The sequence below is a fragment of the Hippocampus guttulatus genome, chromosome 2 (genome assembly GCF_054856545.1).
Source record: "Hippocampus guttulatus isolate MCC_2025c chromosome 2, RoL_Hgut_1.0, whole genome shotgun sequence".
Taxonomy (NCBI): domain Eukaryota; kingdom Metazoa; phylum Chordata; class Actinopteri; order Syngnathiformes; family Syngnathidae; genus Hippocampus; species Hippocampus guttulatus.
In genome coordinates, this window is record NC_141262.1 from 8,099,932 (window position 1) to 8,123,342 (window position 23,411).

General features: G+C 42.9%; 2 protein-coding genes across 4 annotated transcripts; both read right to left on the reverse strand.

Annotated features, from left to right (window-relative positions):
• Positions 1–507: 507 nt before the first annotated feature.
• LOC147208371 (voltage-gated monoatomic cation channel TMEM109-like) lies at positions 508–10,142 on the reverse strand. Of its 2 annotated transcripts, XM_086134018.1 has the most exons (4): positions 9,200–10,142; positions 7,823–7,882; positions 3,022–3,124; positions 508–1,137 (listed from the first exon to the last, which is right to left on the reverse strand). In XM_086134018.1, exons 1-4 carry the CDS (start codon positions 9,407–9,409, stop codon positions 785–787), a joined length of 726 nt encoding a protein of 241 aa, XP_085990144.1. In that variant the 5' UTR covers positions 9,410–10,142; the 3' UTR covers positions 508–784. The 2 variants fall into 2 exon arrangements, with proteins under 2 accessions (XP_085990144.1, XP_085990153.1); XM_086134027.1 differs by lacking the exon at positions 7,823–7,882 and having other exon boundaries at positions 9,200–10,124.
• A 1,680-nt stretch (positions 10,143–11,822) lies between these two features.
• rnf20 (ring finger protein 20, E3 ubiquitin protein ligase) lies at positions 11,823–23,269 on the reverse strand. Of its 2 annotated transcripts, none has more exons than XM_086134048.1 (22): positions 23,104–23,269; positions 21,426–21,612; positions 21,253–21,321; positions 20,929–21,027; positions 20,679–20,826; positions 20,190–20,375; positions 19,670–19,785; positions 19,193–19,339; positions 19,039–19,113; positions 18,838–18,957; positions 18,537–18,716; positions 18,308–18,443; positions 18,066–18,187; positions 17,803–17,962; positions 16,151–16,463; positions 15,938–16,055; positions 15,677–15,826; positions 14,708–14,920; positions 14,443–14,568; positions 14,054–14,194; positions 12,633–12,737; positions 11,823–12,408 (listed from the first exon to the last, which is right to left on the reverse strand). In XM_086134048.1, the coding sequence occupies exons 2-22, from the start codon at positions 21,600–21,602 to the stop codon at positions 12,232–12,234; spliced, it is 3,078 nt and encodes a 1,025-aa protein (XP_085990174.1). In that variant the 5' UTR covers positions 21,603–21,612; positions 23,104–23,269; the 3' UTR covers positions 11,823–12,231. The 2 variants fall into 2 exon arrangements, with proteins under 2 accessions (XP_085990174.1, XP_085990166.1); XM_086134040.1 differs by lacking the exon at positions 23,104–23,269 and adding an exon at positions 21,967–22,153.
• Between the last annotated feature and the right edge of the window lie 142 nt (positions 23,270–23,411).

Genomic DNA, 23,411 nt, shown 5'->3' on the forward strand with positions numbered 1-23,411 from the left:
CCTCATCTATGGTCACGAGCTATGGGTCGTGACCGAAAGAACGAGATCCCAGATACAAGCGGCTGAAATGAGTTTTCTCCGCAGGGTGTCCGGGCTTTCCCTCAGAGATAAGGTGAGAAGCTCGGTCATCCGGGAGGGGCTCAGAGTAGAGCCGCTTCTCCTCCACATCGAGAGGAGCCAGATGAGGTGGCTCGGGCATCTAATTAGGATGCCTCCTGGACGCCTCCCTGGTGAGGTGTTCCGGGCATGTCCCACTGGCGGGAGACCCCGAGGACGACCCACGACACGCTGGAGAGACTATGTCATCCAGCTGGCCTGGGAATGCCTCGGGATCTGCCAGGAAGAGCTCGAAGAAGTGGCTGGGGAGAGGGAAGTCTGGGCTGCCCTCCTAAAGCTGCTGCCCCCGCGACCCGACCTCGGATAAGCGGTGGAAAATGGATGGATAAATCTGATAGTTTACTGTACCAGAGATTAATTGATTATTAAAAAAACACACACACGGGAAGGTATCTTAAGAATAATTGCTTATTAAATCACAATCTTGAGGCGAATAACAAATCCCAATTATAGAACATTACTTTTATGTTGTAAATGATACAGCCCGAAACATGATAGTCCCTGACCTCAAACTCTTTGTGAGGAGTGTACTTGACAACAGAGATACTAATTCCTGATTAGAACCCCCCGCCCCCCTTTTTCTTTGTTGCCCATCATAATTTTCGCACACATACAAACAAAAACTGATAGTGGCTCTTCACTGGCACCTTTGTCCAATGTTTCCTCGCTAGTTGCCTTTCCTCTTTTCAACCGCCTTCACTCGGCCCTCCAGGCTCTTCAGGCGATGCTCGAGCACACCGGTCTTGTTGGAGCCGGACGTCAGCAGGCTCAATAAGATGTATCCCAGCACCAGGCCGCCCAGGCGCACGGCCGTGGTGTCGGCGCTGGCGCTGCTGTCGCTGACGATCATGGCGAAGAGCCACAGCACCACCGCCATTTTCACCAACCAGAAGACGTGTCGTAGCGCGTCGATCGCAAAGCGCAGGAGGATGGTCATGACCCAGTAGCCGATGACAGCCAGGACCCCCCACTGGGCCACTGTGGTCACGCCCTCTGGGGTGAAGCGGGGTAACGTGAGGGCTGTTGTGGAGAAAACGGACACTGTCATTATGGAAAATTTGAACATTTACAGTTGCTCGTCCCAAAATTTGAATATCATGGAAAAGTTGATTCATTTCAGTAAGACTATACAAAAACTGAAACTTGTGTAATGCATATATTCATTTCATCCAGACTCATACATTTCAAGTGTTAAATCATTACATCTGAAAACTAATAAAAAATACAAAGTCACCATCTCAGACAATTAGAATATTGTGAAAATTGAATGCGAGACATGGTTTTCAGCTGTCGCATTCCTTGTGTCAAGCCACTCTTGAACAACAAACAGCCTCAGAACCGCCTTGCCAGTGACAAAAAAAAAAAAAAAAAAAAAGGCCCGGACTTCTGTTGAGTGGTCAAAAGTTATGTATTCGGATAAAAGCAAATTTTGCATCTTCTTTGGAAACCGGGGTCCCGGAGTCTGGAGGAAGCGAGGGGAGTCACAGAATCCATGTTGCTTGAGGTCCAGGGTCAAATTTCCACAGTCAGTCATAGCACCGACTGGCGTTGGTCCTTTGCGTTTCCTGAAGGCCGAGGTCAACGCAACCGTCTAGCAGGAAATTTTAGAGCACTTCCTGCTGCAGATTTCATTTTACAACAGGAATTGGCGCCACCACACGGTGCCAAAACTAATCAGTACGGTCCATGGTTTTCCTGTTCTCGACTAGCCATCAAAGTCGGCTGACCTTAACCCCATGGAAAACCCCTGGGCTCTTGTGAAGAGGAAGATGCGATATGCCAGACCCGGCAAAGCAGAAGAGCTAAAGGCCGCTATCAGAGCAACCTGGGCTCGACTAACACCTGAGCCGTGCCACACACTGATCGACTCCATGCCATGTTGTATTGCCGCAGTAATTCAAGCAAAAAGAGCTCCAACTAACTACTCAGTGCTGTACATGTACATACCTTTCATATTTATACTTTTCGGTTGGACAACATTTCGCAAATCCCTTTATCTGTATTGTCTGAAGTATTTTTCGAATTTTCTGTGATCGCGAATTTGGGTGGTTTTCAAATTAGTTTTCAGATATAATCAACTAAATTTAAATGAATTAACACTTGAAATGTATCAGGCTGTGTGGAATGAATGTAATCATGACACAAGTTGAACATTTTGAACAAGATGACTGAAATAAATCAACTTTTCCACGATGTTCAAATCTTTTGATGAGCGCGTGTACACTGCACTGAAATATAGGGGGAAAAAAAACACGATTCAATGACTATATATTTCACATGAAAATTAAATAAAAACATTAGCTAAATCAATGTTTAAAACCAAACCGTTTTGAAAGATGCAAATACAGTAAAATTGAACAGTATGGAGGCTGCTTCCTCAAGTCCGTTTCAACTGTGCAGTATTAGCATTGTGGTTCTCAAACCTCTCACATTAAGTACCACCTAAACAAACACTTACTGTAGCTCTCCAAGCACGACACAAAGAAAAACTGGCCATAGGTGTTTGTTTGAGATGTTCGCTCGGACAGTTGAACAAAGGCTCGAACGCAGGAACAGATCCACTTTTCACTGCCGGCAGGGGGCGCAGTTTTCTATGAAGCCACTCCGTAGGAGCTTCTCAACTGCGTTGATAATTGAAGGTATGTAGATTTTTTTTAAATTCCTTTTACAAAATATACTGCGGTAACGGGGTCCCGCATTAATGTTCGTGACAAGGGCTTAAAAATATGGAAATTCAAGCAAATTGTTCTTAAAGTGAATTTTGATCATTTGGCAGCTCTGTGCAAAATTGAAAATGGACATAAGCCCCAAAAGACTCGCAGCTGTAATTGCAGCAAAAGTAAAAAAAAAAACACCAATCTCATATTTTCCCCTTTGGTGCCCAAAAAAGGTCTTGCCACCCACCGTCAAATCCTGTGACCCGGAGGATCTCTGTGACGTACGCGGCGATGACATTGAGGCCGTTGGCAACTCCTTCGGCCAGGAAGCGGAACACCATTCCCAGAAACTGTTTTGGTTCAGAGAGGACTTGTTTTAGGTTGAGAGCGTGACACTCAAATAAACGCAACACAGCCTGATCACCATCCAAATAATCATATCATAAAACATCCATCATCCAGGAGGCCTGTTGTGTTCAGAGCCTGGCTCAATTTAGCCTCAGTGCACACGAACACGCACGTGGTGGACACTCAATTACCAGTAGAAACATTTTCACAAATGAAATTTAATACAACAATCACACACAAACGACGTACCAACACATGCAGTCAGGCAACAGAAAAATGCTCGAAGGCTAACACGTGATAAAACGAGTTCTATAAATGGATCTCAATCGCCATTTTCTTCTACTCTTAAGTGTGTAGCCCATGCAGGCATGGCACCACAGTGCCCCTAAGAGGCCAACATGCGCACAGCAGGAACAGCTGGTATTTATTTTTCAATATTGCAACTATTTTTGAAATCTTCTTATTTTAGTTCGTCACGAATTGTATTGTCCGGCTGTTCGTTCAAGTTGTATTTAAAGTTGAACTTAAGGATTCAAGGAATATTTACTGTTGTGCTAACACACATTTCCACAAGATATGGCATGAAATATGACACTCGAGGTCCCAGCTTAGCCCAGTAAGTCCCAAGACTTGTAGAATTACAAAGAGGGGAAAAAATGTCAGAGGAAATGAATACGATAAAAGACATACAGTATGATAAGTAAGATGCTTATTCATGGTTGGAATGTGTGCAAAAATGCAACGGAGCAAAGGTGTGAATGCAGCAGAATGAAAATGCAAGAGGCTTGAATTTCACATGATGTTTACAAGGTCATTTGGACATGGTTTAAAAAGAAAAAAAGACTGTTCCAAGAATAACATGTTTGAAGTACGGGCATGAAAAGGGCATGAGGACCGTTTTCAGTAGTTGAATGAATACTGTACAAAGTTTTGAAATCAATGAGCAATCGTTTTTATTAATCGGGACTTCAACATCAATCAAAGTAATCATGATTATTATTATTATTTTTTCTATAATTGCCCAGCCGTACTTACTGGTGTGGACAACGCTGGATGTCAAGGTTGGCAAATAAATGCCCATATGGCTTTCCATACTTCTCTTTTATACACATGTAAGTCACTGCCTACTATTTTTACCAAACATGGACTGTGATCTATCTGATGACCATTGTTTTCTCTTATCTCATAGAGATGGCCTGGTCTGACTGTCAGCTTGATCAAACAGGAACTTTCCACCTAAACACAAACATCCAGTCTACTCAGTTCGTTGGTATTAAGCGAGTCACATGGGGGAGACAGAGGGGAAAAAACTGAATCATTTGAGATACAGCTCTTGTATTAGATCTCATTAGATCGTGCACGTGTCCCTAATATTGTGGTCAGATAGAACCGCTGAGCTGTATTTTATCATCGTACAAATGTGTTGTTGTATTGAGCCAACAACTGTGTGAGTGACAGCAGCTGCCCCACTCTATTTCTGTACCCTCCAAACACTGACAGTGTCACACTGACAAATACAGGTGACATTCATCAAGGTCACGGCTGGCCCTGCAACTTGCCAATCTGCACCTGCCGCACAACATATCGGCTCAATAAGTGGCGACTGCTGAGCATGTCAGAGCGTGGCTCAGGCATCTGGAACCTTATGGCAGCAGGCGCGATGCATGTGTCCCTTAAATTTTCTGATATTGTTTGCCTCGAAAAATAATGCATTTTAAAATCAATCTCGAATGATGAAGAGACTGTCCAGGTATTTTCAAAGTGCAGTGGAAAACTTTCCAGGAGAACTAATTTGCATTTCTCGTTTTCACAGTGGAGCTTGAATCACGAGTTTAATTCGCTCCTTGACCACACGTGAAACCCAAAACACCGTCGATATCTCAGATCAACTTTCGCCCCTGAAATGAATGGAAAGGACACCAATCTATTCCAGCCTCGCAAAAAAAAAAAAAAAAAACCCCAAAGTTTGTGACGGGTCCCGACTGATTAAATGGCCGGCCAATACTAGCTCTTTTATTAATTAATCCATTAATTTTACTTTAAACACATTAACATATGAAAACAAAGATAACCATATTCACCCCCCCCTTTTTTGAAAATCAGTTGAATATTCAGCTTGTGATTCATATCTTTAATGTATGTAGAAACCGAGCATGCACTATATATATATATATATATACACACACACACACACACACGCACATCCATTTTCTGATCCGCTTTATCCTCACTATGGTCGCGGGGGGTGCTGGAGCCTATCCCAGCTGTCTTCGGGCAGTAGGCGGGGGACACCCTGAACCGGTTGCCGGTCAGGCGCAGGGCACACAGAGACGAACAACCATCCACGCTCACACTCACACCTAGGGACAATTTAGAGAAGGTGTGCCCATTACGTCGATCCTGATCTACCGGTACATCTAAGATAGGTCCCAAGTAGATCTGAGGAGTGTCGAGGACAAAAACAAACAAACAAACAAACAAACAACCATTTGTGTGTCTTTGTACATGTTAGAATTTTTTTTTGTGTTAATGTACGCTGCACCCTAATCATCCTATCAGTCTCATTTTCACAAAAAAATATTTAAAAAATAAAACAGGTAAATCTTGAATTTACGGTGGCACGTGATTACGTCACCGGAAGTTGTTAGCGCTCAGCAGTCTGCAATTGCAGCTTGTGATCAGTTTGCTTCGTGTACAACTTACCGAGGGCACGGGCAAAGAATAGGAATCTAGGAGGGCCCAGGGAAGCACTTTAAAACAGTACGTGTGAGCTACGATAGTTAACAGGCTGCAAAAGTGCATCGCAAGCCTCAGTTTCAGGCTGTTTCTCATCATGGCGTGCCTGTGTGTGTGTGTGTACGTATGCGTGCCGGTAAGGGTAGATCCCGGGAGGTTAGTTGATCGAAAAGTGGATCTTCGGTTCAAAAAGTTTGGGCACCCCTGATTTAGAGTGTTCAATCAGCCTGCCATGCATGTTTTTGGAATGTGGGAGGAAACCGGAGTACCCGGAGAAGACCCACATAGGCACGGGGAGAACATGCAAACTCCACACAGGAAGGCCGGAGCACGTCGACCTCACAGTGCAGAGGTACCGGGTTCAATTCCAGCTCCGGCCTTCCTGTATGGAGTTTGCATGTTCTCCACGTGCCTGTGTGGGTTTTCTCTGGGTACTCCGGTTTCCTCCCACATTCCAAAAACATGCACGGCAGACTGAACACTCAAACATTGTCCTTTGGTGTGAGTGTGAGCGTGTATGGTTGTTCGTCTCTGTATGCCCTGCGATTGGCTGGCGACCCGTTCAGGGTGTCCCCCTTATTAGCATGAGGTCGCATCATAAGTTGCCATGAAAAGTGATTGGAAATGACTGCACCCTTGCAACCCTATAGTACCACAGTTGCTGTGCTGTGATTATTTGCAGCAAATTATGATGTCAAAGTTTGAAAGCGGATTAGGATCACATGTGGAAAAAGTGTGACTGACATCAGCAGTCTGAGAAAGAGTCAGTTCGGTCTGCACCACATATAACGGAAGAGCACCGAGTAGATGAACAAAATTATGAAATGCAGTTTGAAGTACAAATAAGAGAGAGAGAGAGAGAGAGAGAGAGAGAGACGCAATCGATACATCGGAAGAACTAAAACCAAACGACCCCTCTTCAAGGCAACCAATTGCTCATGAAGAACAACAATATTTTCCTCAGTGACGTGACACAAAGCCCTAACTGGACACATAATCTCATAGAACCTGATAGATTACTGATCTATTCCGGTTTCAGATCCAACTATTTCTGTGTCCCACTGCATTAACAGATAGATGTGAGTCGCAGCAAATGACACGCAAGGCGTTACAGCTCGATGCGTAAGCTATGTTGTAGTAGCTTCTACGTACCAGTGGAGAAGGTACAGTAAGCCAGTAGCACATCCGATAAGAACTAATACAAAGGCTGTGTCAACAAAAGACGATCGTGCTCAGACTTCCTCATTCACATGACACTGTGAGCTTTTTCTCTTGCATGAGAAACACTCAGAAGTAAGTAGTGTGCTACACCACCATAACGGTTTTGCGTTCCAGAGAAAAAGCTGATGTTTGCAAATGACTCATTTTGACTCAACACAAGGAAGTCTGCTTTCATGGAGAACTCAATAAAAAAAACATTTTTTTTAACTGAGAATATTGACGAATGACAGGCTGAAATTCTGAGAATTTGGGTGATTTAAAACTACAAGATCTCTAAACGATTAATCAATTATCAAAATAATTATTACCGGTAATTAACTTGATAATGGACGTGTTGTCCATTAATCATTGCGCCTCTAATTTATTTGATTGAAAAATGGTAAAATCATTGTAAATACATAATGAATTTAAATGATTAATTTATTTAAAACAATGACTGAATTAGACAAGTAAGATTTATATTTACAGAAACATTTAACCTCTTTTATGAATAACTTGACCCGTCAAACTATTTTCTAAATCAAATGTGCCCCTGGATCAGAAAAGTTGCCCATCCCTGTCCAAGAACACAAGCATAATTAAGCAACCTTGAGTCACTCAAAAGGCGCTACATAAATGCAAGTTAATATTCATTATGAAACCTTTTGGGCTGAACAGAGCATGTCATGCTGTGCCCCCCCCCCCCCCAAAACAAAACCAACGGAAAAATAATTCACGGGAAAACATCCCAGGGGGGTTCTTACCATGGCCACTGAATAGACGTTCTCCTGACCAAGCAGTGTCTCAAGAAACAAGAGTGCACTCTGTGAGCGATGGAGTGAGTGGGTGAAGAAGAGGAGGACATGATGAAGAAGAGTTGAGGTGGTGAGATTAACAAGCAAACAGGGAGAGTGAGAGGACATGTGGTTTCATGGGAGACATGACAGGGTGAAATACATGCAATTAGTGATCAGTAAAGCTTTGATTCAGCAAGTGGTACAACAGAGCTGGCCCGAGGCCCTTTTTGGGGGGGGGGGGGGTATTTTTTTTCTAACTATGTTTTGATTTAAAAGCGAAGACAATTTGCAATTTAGGTACTAAGTGTAGCAAGAAATGAAGTAGACACACATGATTTGCTATCTCGGCCCACATAAAATGATATGCCTACTTTTTTAAACCCGGTAGTTTTAAAATGTTTTTTTCCCCCTCTAAAAATGTTCAGTGGTGCCTTGACTTCTAGGTTTAATTTGTTCCATGACCACGCTGGTACCTCAAAACACATTTATCTCAATTCACGTTCATATATGAAATAAATAGATATGCAATTTTTCCAACCCAACGTTTCATGTGCGTGGCTTGGGGGCTTTATAATCCATTGAGTTATGACATACAGTTGTGGCATAATTGAATAGAACGTAAAGATTTAACAGATTTAACACATTTTTGCGACATTTAAATGGATATTGTAATCCTCCTTCAGTTGTGTGTACCTTGGCCACCTGGGAGCAGCATAACCCAGGCGAACAGAGATAAATGGAGCCAGTTAAAACTTCTCAGTAAGCTGCAGTAATGTTCGTCATTTTTCACAATGGACAAAGAATATATGCACGTGAGTATTATAATGTATGCTATGCTACATATACTGCCTACATATGCTGCTACAGTTGGCATTCCAATATCCATTGTGAAAGGATTATAACACTGCTGCATGCCATTCAGTCACCCGTCTATGGCGTTTTGTGTTGTGGTGGACAAGAGTCACTCTCCAAACTATGAAGTTCACTGTCATCATACAGGGCTGATATGTCAATGTTTTGCTTGCAAGTCAAACAAAGAATCTTTCAAGGTGTTACTGTATTAAGTGCATATGTTGTCATTTTCCGATATTTGAGCGAAGTTTTAATGTTCAAATTGTGCATAAAGGTAATTGCCCTATATTGATGTTAATTATACTTTGGGGAATAAAACCTCCGCCTAATTTTCAACAGACTATTAGGTCTAGCAAGTTTACAAACCGATTTTTTTTTGGGGGGGAGCAGCTCTGTGGCACTTGAGCGATGTTGGAGAATAAAGAGTTAATTAAAAAATTAAGAGTAGTAACACACACTCACTTCATATTCATCTGCTTTTGCTCATTTTACCTCTGTAGCTGATCGGATGGCATCGATTCCCAAGACTGACTCCGCGTATCGATGGAGCTCCTGGCGGAGTGTGACCGTCGGCTGGCTTTCCTTCCCCACCCTCGACGATTTCTGTTCGGCATGCTCGGCTCCAGCATGGAGCACCGCTAAAGCCAAAATCAGCAGCGCACAAGACAAGAAATGCAGCGTGGCTCGCGCACAAAAAGTCATCGTAGGGAGGATTGGAGAGCAGTAAAATTAAAAGTAAGGATATAAAATTAAACTGTGCGGAACCGGCTGAGAAGGACGTGTGACTCTCAAGTCAAAATGGAACGAGGCATACGAAGTTGAAAATAGTTTAAAGCAATAAAATATCCACTCAGTTCTAGGCCTTAGCCTGTTAACGAGTCGAATACGACCGAGTATTTAATTATAAACTTTGGCAACGTTGCAAATATCAATCGTGCTCCCAACCTCTAAGTGCCTGGTTATATTTAGCATCAAACAGTTGAAATGTTTTCTAATGTATTTTAATGATAATAAATTTTTAAAAGCTTCGGTTGCAGTAATGTTCCAAAAGTCGTGGAGAACACGATGGAGGGAAAAATGGTTTTGACCTGAGTAGAAATCTTCTAAATCTTCTTTTTTGAGGTCGGAACGTAACACAAAATCACGACTGGCGGCCTTTCTTTTCCACGCTCAAAGTACTTCCATCCGAACCGCTTAATCCTCACTAGGGTCGCGGGGGGTGCTGGAGCCTATCCCAGCCGTCTTTGGGCAGTAGGCGGGGGACACCCTGAACCGGTTGCCAGCCAATCGCAGGGCACACAGAGACGAACAACCAAGCGCGCTCACACTCACACCTAGGGACAATTTAGTGTGTTCAATCAGCCTGCCATGCATGTTTTTGGAACGTGGGAGGAAACCGGAGTACCCGGAGAAAACCCACGCAGGCCCGGGGAGAACATGCAAACTCCACACAGGGAGGCCGGAGCTGGAATTGAACCCGGTACCTCCGCACTGTGAAGTCGACGTGCTAACCACTGGACTACCGGGCCGCTCAAAGTACTTTAGATTGCTAAATATGAAGCAAAATGGTCGTTGCTGCTGCTCAAACAGAGTTTTCCAATCCTCGCCTCGTTTGACGACTGTAACCACACAGGACAGGACGAAGACGACGCGTGGCTCCTTGAAGAGAATCAAAGGGATTGACGCAGTGGTGCATCTTGGGACTTGTAGTCAGTGTTGTCAACTCATTTTCCGGGGATGCGTGATGATGTCATTGCGTATTTAAGAAACCTGATGTAATTAGGCAGCGGTTACGTTTTTTCTTTATAAACGCAACACATTATTTAATTCATTAATATTGCTAGCGAATGGGGAAAGCTTTTTGTAAATACAGTAGTTGCAGTATTAGGGTGACCAAACGTCCTATTTTGCCGGACATATCCACTTTTTTAATCCCTGTCCGGGCGTTTTCATGAATTTATCAAATTCTGAATTTGATAAATTCATGAAAACGCCCTTCTGTAATTGGTTCTCATGGGACCACATATCATGTGTTTAATTTGACTGCCGTTTTTTGATTTTTTTAATGAGACGCAGTACCCGTTGTCGGTGTATGTGACGTAACCACTAGCGGGGCGGGAGAACCCAAAAGAGAGGGCAAGTGGCGGCAGTTGACATCCGGTACATTCGTCTATGGTTCCCGCTGTGGGTGAAGTCACTGGTCAGAGAGCTGCTTTTTGTTTACCAGTTGAAAAGGCCAAATAAAACCGCAGTCACTCCGCCCCTGAATAACGGTTCGGAGTCGAGGACAGTGACAATACACGATAAAGATAAAAGTGTGCAAAGCTTGCCGGTAAATATCTAATAAAGGTTCTGCTCCGAGAGCTCAAAGCTCCTGTCGACACAGAAAACACCCAAAAAGCTGTATGGGGAGAGTGTTCCTTAATTAATTCTTAGATCCGGGAACACAGAATGGAGAAGAAAACAATTATGAGGAAGAAAACTAAAGACTTACGTTTTTTTTTTTAATTGTGAGACCAAGACTACAGTTTTATTATTTAAGCGGCTCGGATAATGGATGGATGTTTTATTTTCTACCCATACATAGCAGGCGCAATATGTTGAAAACACATTGTCATTGTAATAATGGCACATGCAGTGCAGAATGCAAAAGATGTTTAATTCATATGGAATTGTGGGCTTCCATCCAACTTTGACCAATCAGATGCAACTTTAAATGTGCATCACCATCCAAAGAGAACATTATCTCGGGGCATTACTAACACAAAGGAATTTATTTATTTAGAATAGAATACATTTAATTTATTTCTGCATGAAAAAAGGTTGCTTTATTAGATAATAAAGATGTAATTACTTTAGGTATATGTTAAATATTGCAATATCATTGATATTGTAAAATCCAACACCCATATCGCATATTGCATGTTTTCCCAATATAATGTAGTCTTACTTGTCAATCAGAGTTATAAGAGATATTTTAGTATCATTTCAGTATCTCACGGCTGGGCGGGTGTCCTCTTTTTTGGAAATAAAAATATATTTATCCTACAGTAAATCACACTCAAAGTTGCTCTTCATTTGCTTCACACTCCTTGGAAAGCATTTCACAGGGAGAAAGACTCAACTTTCAGTTTAATAATCAGTGGCAACACCTGGTCACTTGCGAAAATGTCAGTAGAGTTTCAGCAGTTTTCAATTAAAAAAAGAAACAGCAACAATTTATACGCACAAACATTACACACCATTAAATTCAATGTGAGGAACCATGGGAATGTTGTTAGTCCGCGTGCACGTGTGTGTGTGTGCGTGTGTGTACGCGCGTGTGCGTGAGATACACATACAAAGTAAAAACCTTAAAGCCTTGAGTCCAGCTTGTGGCTGCACACATATTCTGGAGCAACTTCTCCATGAGAGCCTAACCACAAAAGAGAAGAGAAGGCGCTGTGGCCAGCCTCGCTCTGGGCACCATCTGCACTATACTGCTCGTCCTTGTCCTGCTTCCCATTAAGAACAGACTCGCAGGCCTAGCCGATGTAAATGCGATGGAAGTCGTTGGCTCCGAATGCAGCGTTGCACTTGGGGCATTTCCTCTGGCGTGTGTCGTAGCGTGTCTTGACGCACTCGAAGCAGAAGACGTGGAAGCACTTTGTCAGGACGGCGTCCTTTACCCGGGAGTTGCAACAGGGACACGTGAGACGAGCCTAGGGCGAGGCAGGAAGGATGTCGTGAGACGGGGAGACAAGGGGGATGTTTTGTCCTCAGATGAATGGAAAATGGACTTAATGAGTGGACACCAATATCTAGGACAGCAAGCGATATGACTAACTGTGTACCGCGTCAGAAAAGTAGGCTAAACTTGAAAAGATACTGCCAAAAAATGTGCTAAACCACTTATTGGACAAATATTTTCATGACACCAGCTTACCTTATACTCACTAATTTCTTCATTTAGGATTTCATCTCCATTACTAATTTTCTCAGCTGGTTTCTTTGCCTTCTCAATTTTTCTCCTCAGTTTCGAGATGTCCTCCTGAAACAGCAAACATCATGTAAAGAAAGGCATTAAAGGTCAAGTGTGAAGTCATTTTCGGAAATCCCCAATGAAATATTTTTATGCCACAAGTAAATGAAACACATTAAAATAAAGCATGAAATAAATATATATTTAATAAATTCGATAAAGTAATCGTTTCCCAAAGTTAGATCCTGACGAGCGTGTGATGTCACTTTAGGGATAACAATAGCGGGGTTCACTATGGAAAATGTACCGAGCCAGTCAGAAATCGTTTCGGCTGAGGGGATCCAGGTGTCTGAAGAGTTGGAAGAAGGGGATGTTTGTTGGCAAAATGCATGTTGGACCAAAGATGTGCGAGTCAGATGCACAGGATGTGGAAAATGTGCCCGAGTGGCCCGACATGGAGTGGAGAAGAGACCCATCGGGATTGGAAGAACGGTAAACTAAATAGGCTGCGATTATTAGCCTACAGTTATTGTTTGCAATTCGATACAGTGCCGTGCTGTAAATTGTGTGCGACAAGATTACCTACTTGGGCCATGTATTCCCATTAAGACTGAGAGCATGTGTCATAGTGGGGGCGGGGGGGGGGGGTGTACTACATTGTCATTGCTAAGGTAGTTCTGTTGCGCTGTTGGCCCTCCACACACTATATCAGGTAAGAAAACCTTTATTTGTCCCACAATGGAGAAATTCCCAATTTACAGCAGCAAAATTATGAAAGGGAGAAGTAGAAGAACAAAAAGTATACAAGTAAATACAAATTATAAAATATAAATATAAGCATATTCAAAATGGGTGAGTGGGGGTGCGTCCAGGTTTTCAGGTAAAAAGATAAAAGAAAATAATGGAGATGAGCAGAAATGCCCATTCTCCCCGTAGCTTTGGGGTACAAAAACTCACAAAACAAAGTAGGCAGATAAATATAACAAAAGGACGAGAAGAAACTGAAACAGGGATAGGAGCTGCTGCAAAGGCAGCCACTCTCGCGGCACCATCTTAGAAACATATCGGCAGCATTGCTAGTTGCAAAGCATTACAGAGGATTCCATCCATGCCTTCATATACTTTGAATGTTTTCATACATGATTCCATCCGTGTACAGCCAACGTTTGATTATCACACCTTTTTTTTGCAAATCCATGATTATAAGCACAACGGGTGAGAAAACAGAGGTCTTTGAAGTGCTTGTAACAAAGAACGTTCGTCAACACTGGCGTTGAAATTCATGCGCTTTGAAAGCCAGTACAGAAAAGATGCATGAGTTTATTGCCTCTCGAAAGGTGATGAATCGATGTTGAACATAGGCCTCGTGTGTCTGTGTGCGCTACCTGTGCTCGCCGGGAGTTAAACGACTCCTTCTCTCTCGAGATGCTATTTTCTACGACCTCCTCTCGGACCACGCCGAGCCTCTGCTGAACCTGTTCCAGCTGAAGTCGAACCTCCTCTGACAACAACGTTGACTCTTGAGCCTGGGGAGACAACAATTTCATCTACATTCTCAGAGGTGTACTCATTTATGTTGAACACTGCAGCTTTGGTTTTGAGATACCATTTTCTTCAGTAAAATATGCCACTAAACACAAAGATTCAATATGCCAAACTAGTTTCTGTAAATCACCGTACGACGTTGATTGGAACCAATTGTGTTTGTAAATGTGCGACGCTCTTTACTCTCCACAAAAGTGGCCCACAGCCTCCACCGGAAACGAGGTGCTACCTTGCGTTTGTTCATGTCCAGTGCTTGCGTCCTCAGCGTCAATTCCCTCTCAGCAGTGCTGATGGTGCCCTGCAGGAGGCGCTCTTTCTCCTCAAGCTTCCTCACCACCTGCAGCTGAGCATCCACCTAACAATTGTACCAAAATAAACAAATAATAAAATAAAATAAAATTGCATTAAACACACAACACTGGCCAAACAAAAAAATCTTGTGCGTCAGCATATATTTGGGCTTGTATTCTTTCCAGGTCAAAGTGGAAACTCACCTGTGTTTTTAAAGTGAGCAGCTGATCCGACAGCTCCTCCTTCTCTTCTTTCAGTAGCTTGTGGATCTGGTTGGACTTGATCCGTTCACTCATCAGCTTGAAGTTGGCATCGTCCTTTTCCCGGAGCTGCTGCATCAAGCGAATGTTCTGTTCCTGCATGTCCTCAAAGGCCTGTCCCGTCACGTCCATCTCACTCAGCAATGCGTCCTCCTCCTGGACAAGGTAGTGAGGGTTTTAGCAATGGTGGAACGGCACCGGTGTCAATTTCAAGGTGCAGGGGCAAGACCAGGCCCACGACCTCATTTTACATGGCACTGGCAGCAGCTCCTATATTTTGTTGTTCTACTTCTTCCTTTCATAACTTTGCTGCTGTGAATCGGGAATTTCTCCATTGCGAGACTAATAAAGGTTTTCTTATCTTAACTCATCTTCGCTTGAGAAATTGGTTTCTTCTTTTCATTATGTCAGAAAATCATGATCAAAATTAGCAAGTTTACTTTCAAACAACTATTTTTGCCCCCCACCAAATCCCTTCTGAACATTAATATAATGTATGCTTATATTTGCCGGCCACCATTTTCCATAACTTCTGACTTCAAATTAAGTTGGTTGGAAACAATACACATTCTTCTCCTCCCCTACTCAGGGGTCCTCACAGCAAACCATCCTCTTCCATCTCTCCCTGTCCTCTGCGACTCCACTACCAGCATCCTTTCACCGCTATAGCCAATGTCCCTCCTCTGCACATGCAAGCCATCTTAGTCGGGCCTCTTGAGCTTTGTCCTCAAACAACAATTAACAATACACATAACACTCATCACATGTAGGGGGAATCATGTGTAATATGACCGACAATTATATATGTAGCCTATAACAATAAATAAATAAACATTAAAAAAAGTCAGATACCCCTGGAAAATACATACCATTGGTTGTGTGCATCCATGCGACAATGAGCTGTTCACACACCTGTTTTGCTATAGACAACTTTTTGTTCAGGATGTCGATCTGTTCGTCCACAGAGCGAATCTTTCTTAGGGCCTCCTCGTCAGCCATTTTTTTGCCCTCTCTCCTCTCCCGCTCCTCCAGCTCCCTCAGTCTCTGACGCAGCTCCTCTGACTGGAATGGCCAACAAAAGTAGCACATAACACCTCCACACGATTGCCTGAACCAGCCAGGAGCTGTGCACGTCCTCATAACTGTGTGACTGTGTTGCGCAGGGATAATCACCTCTGACTTGGCCTTCTTCTCCGCTGCCATCAGCTGGACTTTGTCCCTCTGCTCTTTCGGTGCTGATCGATACATGTCTAAGAGCAGCTTCATTTCCCTCTGGGACTCCTGAGCTTTCCTGTATAGTCAAAGTACTCGTGACATTACCACACCTATCAGGTAATCTATACGTAAAACACTTCTCGTTATTGCCAAACCACAGACGTGACTCACTTGAGCTCTACTCTGACAATTTTCAGCTGCTCCATCTCTTTCCGCTTTGGCCCTCCAGCAGTAGAAAGACGTTCCCCGGATGACTCGTCGGGTTGGTTGCCAATTGCCAGTTTCTCCTTCTCTTCCTTTATTCCACTACTCTTCATGCCACTCCGAGTTGGCCTCTCTCTCTCCTTTTCCCTCTCACGGTCTTTCTCCTCTTTCTTAATGGTTTCTTTGTCTTTCTTGTCCTCCTTCTCTTTCTTCTCCTCTTTTTCCTCCTCCTTGATTGTTATCTCAGGTTCGACTCCTGGCTCGGTTTTCACAGAGATGCCTCGAGACACAGATGATCAAACAATTGTGAATGCAAAGAAGTCGTACGGTTTGCAAATTGACCAAGATGCTTGGGAAAACCAAGTCACCTGAGCCACCTTCATGGGTTATGTCACGTGGGACAGAGTACCTTACAAGAGTTCAGTGGGGGGGTGTTTTGCTTCATGTGGCATTTTTCCATCTTTTTGAAACAAGATGTAAGGTCACTTATTTAAGGGAAAGTTGATGGCCAAATGACACAATTAGAGATAGATTTCTGTATGTTCTTAAAGAAGTAAGTCTCACTTGTGACTTTCTTCACGCTTCAGACTTATGACTGATTATTAACCTGTTGTGGTTTTGCATGAATAATTCCTGCTGCCAAGTCCGAAAAAGACGTCTTCCTGGGATCAGAGAAACAATGCTAGATAAACAGTGTCAGGCATGTGACTTTAAAAAAGTAATTAGTTATATTTACAAATTATCCATGCATCCATCCATTTTCTGATCCGCTTTATCCTCACTTGGGTCGCGGGGCGTGCTGGAGCCTATCCCAGCTGTCTTCGGGCAGTAGGCGGGAGACACCCTGAACCGGTTGCCAGCCAATCACAGAGTTACAAATTGCTTCTTCCCAAAAGTAATTGGGCTCCTAAATCAGTTACTGTCTTGTGAAAGTAATTAGTGACTTAGCAAAGTAATTATGATGATTTTTTTCTCTATTATGTTCCATCTCCAGTGCACCCTCCCGCGACCCTGTACAGGACAAGCGGTGTTGAAAATGATGGATGCATACTTCGTTACTCAAAACATAATCGCGTTAACAATGCCATTATGCTTAAAAGTCGTAATTCCCAACACTAGATAAAGCATTGTCCAGCCTGAGTGAAGATAGTGAGGCTTGACTTCCACAGGTACAAATTAGACATTCAGAGAGGTATTCGATGTATAACCACCACGGAAACTGCTTTTGCTGGATGGCTGTTGTTCCTACATGCAAAAACATTGAATCATCTTGAATCTTATCCAGGTCTTCAAATATTAAGTCATTTTAACTCTATCAAAAGTGTTCTATTGTTACACTGTCTTTCCTGCACTTGTAGAATGTTAGGAGGAATGTTAATGTTTGTTTTAGATTTGTAGGCACATGTTTTTACATGTGTATGACCCAGTTCATGGTAAAAAGTAACTTAAAAGATGCATTTCAAATTTTAAAAGGGTTTTGGATAGTGAGAGGTTGACCTTATGACTTCATACAGAAAAAAATGTTTTAATTTTGAGTAAGTTAGAGGGAGTGTGGAAGGGGTTTTGCTTGACCTGAGAGTTTCTACTGTACACAACAATGGTCCAACACTGATAGTTACCAGTGCTGTTTGGTGTAGAAGAGTCGTTCTCAGGAGGTTCTAACTTGACCGCTGGCTCTCCTGAGACAGCTGCTGTCGTAGGGGATGTCGTCTCCTCCTTCATGTCCATTTCCGTGCTTGACTGGGTTTGCAGAATGGTACTTCCCTTTGAAATGCGAATCTAGGAGGACAACATCAAATACATTATTTCACCATCATGCCCATCACCATTCGACTTCAAAAGTCATCCAATTTGAAATAAATAATTCCTTTTTGCATCAAACCTGGTTAAGTTCAGCTTGTGTCTCTCTCAATCTCAGCTTGTATTTCACAACTTCTCCCTTCATCTGCTGGTTATGAGTTTGCAGGGTGCTGATCAGATGCCGCATCTCTCTGTTTATTGGGCCTGAGGGAAGTCCCGAGAAACAAGCAAAGTGCATTTCACATCTCTGCCAGCCTTTGCAAACACTGATGAGCAAAGGCAGTTTGGGGTTCCAAGTCATGTTCCATACGCTTTGACTCCTACCTGCCTGCTCGTTGGCAGCAAGAGTCTGTTCGAATTCAATACGCAGCATCTCGTACTCCTTTCTAACTTGAGCAAGGGTATCTTCCAGCTGAAATACTTCAGTGCGAACCTTCCTCTGCAGAGTCACCTCATCGTTCTGTACATAATAATGGCGTCAGCGAGGCAGCTCTCATTTTGTACGTACAGACAGACAGACACGCAGACAACCAGCCAGCCAGAGCGAGCTTACCTCCATGTGCTCCAGCTGTCGAAGGCGTGCCGTCCTAGTTGTGTTGAGACGGGCCCGTGTCTCGTCCAACTGAGCCTTGAGGATCAGAGACTCGTTATACAGCACAGAAAACTGTGACTGCAGACAGCGATACTCAGAGGTATCCTTCACCATGCCCTCCGCTCGACTCAGCAGCTCAGCCTGAGTGGCAAGAGTACACATTCAGAAGGCAAGATTTAAAAATCGGTGTGAAATGCAATGCGGTGAAGCTTTCCATTAGTAAAGATGTCCTCAAAATAATGGAATGGCACATGAGACACACCTTCATGTTGTTGTTCTCCTGCAACACATTCTGAAGGTCCTGCTGGAGCTTCTGGAGCTCAATGAGACGATTGTCTGCCAGCTCTTGGTTTTCTTCCAGTTCACTGTTCATTTCCTCAAACTGCAGGAGAAGAATGTCACCAAACACAAAAAGTGAAAAATTACTGTGTGTACAAGTGTTGTTGACTTGTGATATTCCTACCTTTCTTTTGTTGATAGTGATGGTTCCACATACGCTACTGGCCTCCCCACATACTTTGTAACCTTTGCTGTTCACCTACGGTGCATGAGAGTATGTTTGATTTTTAATTAACAAACAGACATGCTGGCATGCAGCTAAAACAAATGTGCCTTACCCTCTCCAGTATCTCGCTCATGTGCGCATTGAGGCGATTTTCTCGTCGACGGATCTTCTCCATATCCCACTGAAGCTCTTCACTCAGAACTTGCAGCTCGCTGACACGCTGGTCTGCCTTGTTTGCTGCACGGCCAAGAGCTCGGGACTAGATGGGAGAGGAGGAGAGAAGACATGTATGATGGCTGCCAAATTATTCCTACTACACGGGACAAATAGCCACATTATACCAAGAAGCATGAACGTCTCACTGCTAAGGAAGGGCAGACAACAAAAATAATAATTAAGAGAGGAAAAAATATAAATGTAGATAAATGTTCATGAGTGATTGTCCAGCAGTATTTTATATCTTTGTGAATTGTCACGAATGTGGCCTTAATTTATTTATTTTTTAATCATCTAAACAGGAAAAAAAGGCAAAGGACTGCTTTATATGATGACTTGAAGCAAAGCAAAGCAAATTTTATATTATGCCTACCTCACTGGTCATGTGACTATGTTTCTGCTTGAGGTCCTCAGAGAGTTGTTGAAGACGCTCATTTTCACTGGTCAGCAGCGTGTTTAATTTGGAAGCGACATGGCACATACTCCCAGCTGAGAAATAACAGCCGCCAACAGTGATTAAGTATGAGAGTTATTGTATGGTGCTTTGAGCAAGTCACTGAAAACGTGTGGTCATTCATCTATTCAGGTTCACTGGTCAACAGAAAATGTTAATCAAATATGGCTTTATGTGTCCTTAAACATTTTTGACACTGATTAAAAAAACAAAAATGAATCACATCCTTAATTCATATATATAGCTATATTACATATTCTATTATTGTATTGTTATTATGAAAAGTAAACCTAATATGCAAAAGAAAAACACAAGGGGAGATTCGGACCTAGTGCAAAAAATAAATCATCTACAAAGGTTTACTTTGACCTCTGAATAAAAGATTTAGTAAAAATGTGTTGACCAGCGAAATTATCTCATGTTTCTTTCGTTAACTCACCAACTCCAGAATCCATGTCTGCCTTCAGTTGGTCTACTGTGCTCTTTAGACAATTGTAGATCTCCACAACATGAGTGGCCTGCATTTGACTGGACTGCACCCTCTCCTGGAGCTCGGCTTCCATCTCCTCACTGGTGCTGCTGGCCAGGGTGGCAAGGAAAGAGTTGGATGTTTCACCCTGGTGGCCTGTGTGACAACAGTGGAACGTATCATTATTATTTTTAGTTTAATGCAATTCAGTCTAGTTCAAACCTAAGGTTCATGAAAATGACAATTGAGAAAACAAAAGTTATACTGTATAGTGTACAGTATTGTATGTATCATGTATTATTTTGCATGGATGTCTGCTTTTGCAAAAGAAATTATTTTTACTTCCAAAAGCCCACATCTTAACTTCCAGCGGACATTTAATTGAAATTGCTTGCAGAGAATTTCAGGTCGAACACATAATGTTGTACAAAATTCATTCTACATTTCTTTTCCCATTACCTCTGTCCTTGGCCCTCTCCTGATTGGAATCTCCATCAGGTTCAGGGGTTTCCGGCTTCAGGTTCCTACCCTCTCCTGTTGGAGACTTCTCTGGTTCACTTGGCGATTGGTCATACAATCTGACGAACATCTTAATATTTTCATCAAGCTGAAAGCAAGGGAGGATGAGACCTTGATATTTTGTGGACATCCTTTAAGGTGCTTAAGTGAGTATTTTTTGTTTTGTCTTTCGATATCACAAAGTGTTCACCTGGTTCCAGTATCTATTGAGGATAAGCAGACTTGCGTCATCTGTGGCCTGGCGGGTCTCTAATCTCTCGATTCGCTCTCGCAATTCATCTTCAATCCCCTGCAAAGCAGCAAGCCCGAAAATAAACTCTTCAGTAAAACAACAACAAAAAATAGTCACCATTGGTTGCTTACTACTTTTCAAGACGCATTGTGGGATACATTCAGGGCATAGATGATAATTATACTCTAATGCACATCGCAAATGCACTGCAAATTTTGGATCAATGGTGGTTCCGAACTCAGCCACGAGTTCTGGTTTGTGCAAAAAGCTCATAAAACGCACCTGTCTTTGATCTAAAGATTCGCCTAGTTTCCGGTTCTTAGCCTGGAGAGCTTTAATATCTTGTTCTTCCTGAAAGACACATGAAAGTACATTACTAATGAACACCCACACAAATAAACTGTCCTTTAAGTTATCCATAATGAAGACAGAGAGAGAATAATACACAAGCTGACCGAGTTAGAAACCCCTCCCAGTTTGATGACCGTCTCCACTGCTGTGCTTCCACCTGCAGCTGCCGCACTTATACCGGGACCTCCGTCCTCTCCATCCCGCTCTCTCCGCTTCTCTAGTTGCACACCAGAGGTTGAGGTAGGGCCACTGGGGTCTGCAGGACGCTTCTGCCCGGACATCCCGAGACACCTGTAAAAACAAAAGACACGTAGTGGTGTAATGGTGAGAGATTTTCTCCTGCCCTGTGTGTATGCTTCTTCGGTTACTAATAAGCAACAAACGAGTGTTCGAAGGTGGCTATCAGGGCCGTCATATAAAGTCGAACAAAATTGAACGACACACAATAGATAGACAAACATACAAAGTTCTCTCTTGTATCTCAAGCCCACATTAGCATCAGGCTACCATGGTACCAATGTTAGCCACAAGCTAACAGGATCGCTAACGTGCCAACTGAAGTGTAACGGTCTTTTCCAAACACTAAATTTACCGCTTCATGTTATTGTGTACAACTCGACTCAAGGTTGTCGTAAAAAGTCTTACCTCTTTTTAATGGGGGCGGGGGGGATCTGAAATGAAATGTGAAATCTAACTCGCAAATGTTGATACTGCGGCTTCTTTACTCTCGGAAGCGGAAGCTGCAGCGAATCATCAATAGTGCATTGCAAGTGCGCCATCTGGTGCCACGGAGCGATTTAACATTTCTTCGCACGTTCAGAATGGGAACTAAAGTTGGAGCAGTGTTTTAACGACAAAAAGCTATAAACGCTCACCGTCATTCAAAAATGCCGCACAAACTATGCATACGGTACTAATAATGATCTGTGTGGTGGCCATGACAGAGTATTGATTTGTTCTGGCTGTCTTGGATAGATGAATTGACTGACACATCGGTGAGCAGCAAATATATACAGTAATGATTTGGCAATCAGCATAGTGTTTGGGAATCACTGCCGAACAAGGCTACTGCATTACTGCTGTATCCATTTTCTGACGTCAGAATATTCTCTATTCACTATAAAGGGATGTCGGTAGAGTACGGTTCTATTATCTGAGGATATTCCGACATTTTTTTACAGGGGGATAAGGACTGAACCCTGGCACAAAGTGCGAAAATTCCATTATTATTAGAATGGCAAAACAACTAACAAAAGTTAAACAGGATTTAAAGAGTCAACATGCCATCAGATTCAAGACACAATAGTTTCTTTGTCATTTTTCTGTCTGTTGAGTCCAACAATGAACTGCCCTTTTGCCCCCCCCCCCCCCCCCCCCGTCCTTATATAAAAGCGACTCATGGACCATTGACTGAACATTGATCAGCAATACTGAAGGGTGTAGTGCACCCAGGGCAGAGTCCATGTTGTGTAAAATGTGGATCTGGAGTGTCAACAGCTTGTGCAGGACGTGTTTGGTGGGCAGTGACGAATGGCAGATGCAAAGCTTTCACCTCAAAACAACTTCCACAAGTAGAATAGAAACTTAATTTCACTTCAAAACGGAACTAGAACTAGAATGGGCAAAAATATTGGGATGTATGGACTGGAAATTGGGGGGAAAAGTTATATTTTTCATGACTTATAGTGATCTGTAAAGACTCACAGAGTGTGTCTGTGCGAATTTCTGTCCATTCATTCAGAGTAATATTTGTGAAGTCGGATCTTTGTTGTTGATGATTACCGGTAGATGTGAAGTTCTTCCACACAAAACTAATCCAAGAATTCCTTTGCATTCATGCGTTGGGGTACAATTTTGCTGCAAAAAAAAGGGCCTTCCCTGCCGCTCCCACAAACTGTCCATACAACTGTCCATCACATCTAAACTGTGAGGCCAACAAACTGCTGAGGGATTAATTAATTTTGTGTAACAGATACGAGAATTAGGTGGTGGAATGTCGGTCAGTACTTTTGACAGCGTTTAGGTTAGCAGAGAAGACCTTGCTGGACTCGGTGGCTCACCTCCAGTCCATAAAACGTACAGTATTAGTG

Excerpts from the sequence above, each read along its gene's own strand:
- LOC147208371 (XM_086134018.1), bottom strand. The coding sequence starts at position 9,409 with ATGACTTTTTGTGCGCGAGCCACGCTGCATTTCTTGTCTTGTGCGCTG. Across the intron at positions 3,125-7,822 it reads ACGTCTATTCAGTGGCCATG|TTTCTGGGAATGGTGTTCCG; the intron begins GTAAGAACCCCC and ends GAACCAAAACAG. Across the intron at positions 1,138-3,021 it reads CCGGGTCACAGGATTTGACG|CCCTCACGTTACCCCGCTTC; the intron begins GTGGGTGGCAAG and ends TCTCCACAACAG.
- rnf20 (XM_086134040.1), bottom strand. The coding sequence starts at position 22,100 with ATGGCGCACTTGCAATGCACTATTGATGATTCGCTGCAGCTTCCGCTT. Across the intron at positions 21,028-21,252 it reads AATCTTTAGATCAAAGACAG|GGGATTGAAGATGAATTGCG; the intron begins GTGCGTTTTATG and ends GCTGCTTTGCAG. Across the intron at positions 19,786-20,189 it reads AGACATGGATTCTGGAGTTG|CTGGGAGTATGTGCCATGTC; the intron begins GTGAGTTAACGA and ends GTTATTTCTCAG.